At 34.0% G+C, this 4,733-nt stretch overlaps 1 protein-coding gene across 3 annotated transcripts in view; it reads right to left on the bottom strand.

Annotated features, from left to right (window-relative positions):
• The window catches only part of LOC107639347, a 5,638-nt gene continuing 1,235 nt past the window's right edge, over nt 331–4,733 (bottom strand). For 2 of the 3 annotated variants that reach the window (XM_016342822.2, XM_016342821.2), the window contains exons 4-9: nt 4,009–4,190; nt 3,739–3,919; nt 3,450–3,661; nt 1,421–1,546; nt 1,233–1,336; nt 331–763 (exon numbers count right to left, since the gene is read on the bottom strand). In XM_016342822.2, the coding sequence (XP_016198308.1) occupies nt 542–763; nt 1,233–1,336; nt 1,421–1,546; nt 3,450–3,661; nt 3,739–3,919; nt 4,009–4,190 (1,027 nt within the window). In that variant the 3' untranslated portion in view covers nt 331–541. The remainder of the gene's footprint in view (nt 764–1,232; nt 1,337–1,420; nt 1,547–3,449; nt 3,662–3,738; nt 3,920–4,008; nt 4,191–4,733) is intronic. The other variant, XM_016342823.2, reaches the window with a different exon arrangement.

The following is a 4,733-nucleotide window of genomic DNA, read 5'->3' as shown; positions in this document are numbered from 1 at the left end:
ACTATTTTGCAATTTTAAAATTTTTAAGGAATTGTTTTAAATTTTTTTTAAATTCTTTGAAGATTGTTTTATTCTTCACTTTGAAGACTAATTTGTCCAACTCGCACACATAAAATTTGGTAATTACGTGTATTATCTAATAGAAATAAACGTTGAGAATTGTTGTGTATTTGAAAATCTGAAGGACTAAAATATTCTATGTTAAAAATCATAGGAACTGAATTAGTTAATTACTGAAAAAATTATGTAAAAAATTTTATAATATTAGATTTCAGCACATTCCGCAGGTCTAAATCTGGTTCAATTAAAAAATTGTAAATTTGTTGCCTCTTTTAGTTCCAACATGTTACGATTAAAACATGATTTCACATCACAAAAACACTAGAGAAATTGGCATACATAAGTGTACTAATAAAAGATCAACAAGAATAGAATACACGCTGGTTTTTTTATATTTTTTATTTTTTTCCAATTTACAGATATTCACATTACCAAAACTCATAGCAGCATCATTACAAATAAGCCTTAGCACCATTCAAAGCTACCATATGTAGCGAATCTTGTGCCAATCTATTTTGAATTCCATCTCAGGAACTTTCAGTTTTTTTAGTCTGGCAGGATATTTCTTGCGACATGCTTGCTGTTGAAGGACATGACAAGGTTGTGGCAACATGTCATACGCCATCACAACAGCGACGGCTAGCACGAGAATCGACAAAACCACGCAGAACAGAAACTTTGTATCGACCTGCAAATACAATATCTTATAACAAACTCGTTATATGCAAATGCAAAAGCAAAAGCAATACCAAATTCTGATTAGTGAAATCATGCATTCGTGTATTATGAAATCTTGTCATTTTTACGGGGCTTGTATGGAAATTACTTCGATTGGAAATTTTAATTATGAAAATTTTTTTTACCCTCCCTTCCTCACATTCGCATACGTTATTGTATTCGTATTTATACTCCTCTTTGTATTCGCAACACAACTTACACATTCATAATTCAAATCAATCCTTTTCATATTTGATTCCAAAAGATAACACTGATATATAATTCCACTCAATTCAAATCAATTCGACTCCAAATCTCTTATGTTTCAAACACACTCTTAATAAACTTAAAAGATTCTTTTGGAAAAGAAATACGGTAAGCTAATTAAAATCAAAAGTTCGCAAATTTGTTGCCAGCTTACTTTTATAGCATAAACTTCAGGAAACAGTACATACCTTTCCAAGAACTTTGCTTTGCCGGGGAAAATTTCTTTCCGCATGCTCAAGGCTATATCGTAGCATCTCAATGATGGTAGACTCGGTAGCTAGATCATCACAATCTGCAGGATAATTAAGAAAATATTAGATTTTCATGAACACAGGAACATTAATGGAAGGACAAGTTATAAAAATTGGAATGCTACCAGGGATATCAAAAATTTGTATTGTTGGTGGAATTCCTAGTAATTCTCCCAAATAAGCACGGACACGGACACGGTCAGGCAGGGAAAGGAGATCCCCATGAGTGAAAACAAGAACAGGTTTGTCATCTGCAAGTAAGAAACAAGCGGAATACTGAAAAAACTTGAATTTTGGTCCAACATATATTTTCAATGATATTCTCATAATTTTCAATATGATCAACAGCAGAAATGTACACTATTTCAAGTATGCGTAAAAAATAAGGTGTGCAAGCCTCAATTTACTCAAGCATTGTGAGAAAGCTTCGCAACTGTATGTCACCAAACATTTCAGAGAACTAGGAAGTAGGAACAACCCAAAATGACTTTTAGTCTTTCATAAATGTGCATCCATTACCCTGAAAAATTTAAAATGAGTCCTCTGTGCGGTTGAATATCTATTGTAATTGATTATCTAAGTTTACCCTGTTTTGGTTGAAGGAAAGAAACAAAAGTATTGGAATTCTTCCAACAGTCATTTACATTGTTATTGAGGTTACCTGCAATCTAATCATGATAGATATGAAATCGTGCATGTTTCATACCGAATTCCCACACCCTCAAGCACAGGATTAGGTTGCACTATACAGCTCAATGCGATTTACTGTCAAGTATATCATCATAATTATCTCAAACATAAAATAAACCTTAAAAAATTATAAGAAAACCACACTATCACAGTGATTATAAAGACATTCACTTGGAACTGGAAAATGTCAGAAATATCCTAGTGATAATAATCAGGAGAGCCCGACTTCTGTTCAAGTGTAAGATTCCACAGATTCAAAGAAAGAAAAGAAAAAGAGGCAGCCGGTGCATCACATCCCACGTTACGCAAGACAAGGGAAAGACCACACCCAAAAGAGTTGTAGGTACCCTAACCTGATGGACATATCAATGGCTGATTCTATTATATCTTAAACCTGTGACATCAATACGTAGACAACACACTAAAGAAACTAAAAAAATAAAAGTCATGCATTTTTGTGCAGAAAACCATCAAACTATGTATTGTTGAGCAGCATTATGTTTCACTAGGACGTTCCACTTGTCTAGTTGAAATTTCATAGTGCAAGTTGAAGTTCAATTTTCCTCCACCTTGAACGATTCATCTTTCCGAGTTCACAACTTAACACTAAGATCCAAGGTTCAGTCAGATCTATAAAACATTCCGAGTCATGAAGAATAAACATGTGCAATCATTATTCATTTGACTTCATTGCTGCTAATAATTGATAAAATTCTTAAGAAATGGGCAAAGGTGCAAGGTGCTACTTCAAATGCTACAACTAATCACATATAAAATCTCTCTTAGGACATAACAGTGTGGCCTATATGGTAGATTAGAAAAGCCAATAGTTTTCTCGAACAAGAAATATTCATCATTCAGGTATAGATACCAAACAGTTTTTATGCTGTAATGCTAGAAGGGAAGAATGTAGGCCATAGCCCATAGGTGATATGAGCCCACATGTTCTCTCAAAAGTGGGGAGGACTAGAATCAATGTAAAAGTAGTCAGGTGGTTAGGAGTATGAGTATGAGAAAAATAAAAAAGAGCTTTGGTTCACCAAACGTGTTCAATACTCAACACTATCTAGTGCATTCTCTTTCAATTTCCATTATTTACTATTGTTTATCCTTATATACTTCTCGTACCAACTACATTGCTTCAGAAAGATTTCCTAATAGAACAAAGACACCTAACTAGGACAAAATGAATTGGGGGAAAACAATCAACTTTTTGGTACATTGGTGGCAACAAGATTTAACCAAATGACTCGTGCTAACTACTTAAGCTCATTACAACTAGCCTTCTCCCATAGTATCATAGAAATAGAAAACACACATTACTATATATATACATAAGATTAATGGATGAGACCGAGAGTAAGTTCTCAACACATACATTGGTGATAATGGATCTCAATTCATATATATATGCAGATGGTAGGAAAAGAATAATAGAAAAGCATATAATTGTCTTGAAAATACCTTTAAATGACAAGAATGGGCTGTTGAAAGTTTGAACAATTGTTTCAATATACTGTCTCTCCCGTGCACCAGTATCCTTCATTGATTTCAGAACCGAAAGACCACTTACAACATATATTACAAAATTAACTTTTCTGATCTTACTGGAAATGAAACCATTCTTGCGAGCTTTACACTTCAAACTTTTCTTTAATATTCGACTATCTGTCTTCCTGAGATATATATGTCAATATCAGCATGAGTGAATTTTGAATCTAATAATGTTTCTTTTATATTTTTATGTATAGACCTTACAACAAGCTCTCCATGACGAACACCTTTTGTCATCCAACTCTTCAGCACTCTATCATTCTCATTTTCATTCGAGTTGTCAGACAAACTACGTGTATCACATAGACAGATCGAGGTTGAGTGCCTTGGAATCATATACTCCTGGAGGAAGTATGTCCCATCTCCTGTAAGCAAATTATCTGGCATCAAAAGATAAACAAAGACATGTCATAAAATGAAATTACATATTCATTCAAATTGACATTAAAGGTAAAATGAGAAATTGTACATGATACTTGTGCTCTTGCTGGTGCAAATTTATCATCCTCAAGCACCTTAGAGATTCTATTTATCATACTACTTTTCCCAGATCCTCCTGGACCAACCAATAGAAGGCATGTTGTCTTTGGTACATCATAATCACACGTCTGTAAGCCACCCACATTCTCAATCCATGCTCCAGGCTTGTAGCTGAGGCAATAAAATCACCAGATATGACATAATCAAATATGAAAGATAAAAGTAACGTTTCAGATCACACAAAACTAAACTTCAAGTTGGTTGGTAGCATGCACAACAGTGTAAAAGATGATTCAAGATGAAACCACAGAAAAATTTCATGCTAGAAGTGATGCAATCAAATTGCCAATAGATCAATCATGGAAGATAAGGGTATGAAATAAGAGAAGTAGATATCTGCATTTAACATTGTGAGAAGCACCAAGTGCTTCAAGGCTTTGCATGCGAACACATAACACGAATACCTAGGGCCTTTACATTTGAATCTGTTTTCCACTTGTTTATTTTGTCAAAAATATTGTCTTCACTCACTGTTTATAAATCATAAAAATTTCAGCAAGGTGGAGTTGGCCATCATTAGGAACCAAAACATTTTCAAGATTGCACAACCAAATGTTCCAATTTGAATACAATAATGGTTGCTCAGGAATCAGGATATTTAGACAGGGTGAATAATGACCCAAAGTTCATGACTGATGTCCTGCAATCTTTGTT

This window comes from Arachis ipaensis, chromosome B04 (genome assembly GCF_000816755.2).
Source record: "Arachis ipaensis cultivar K30076 chromosome B04, Araip1.1, whole genome shotgun sequence".
In the NCBI taxonomy this organism is placed as follows: domain Eukaryota; kingdom Viridiplantae; phylum Streptophyta; class Magnoliopsida; order Fabales; family Fabaceae; genus Arachis; species Arachis ipaensis.
This window is presented reverse-complemented; position numbering and strand designations above follow the sequence as displayed.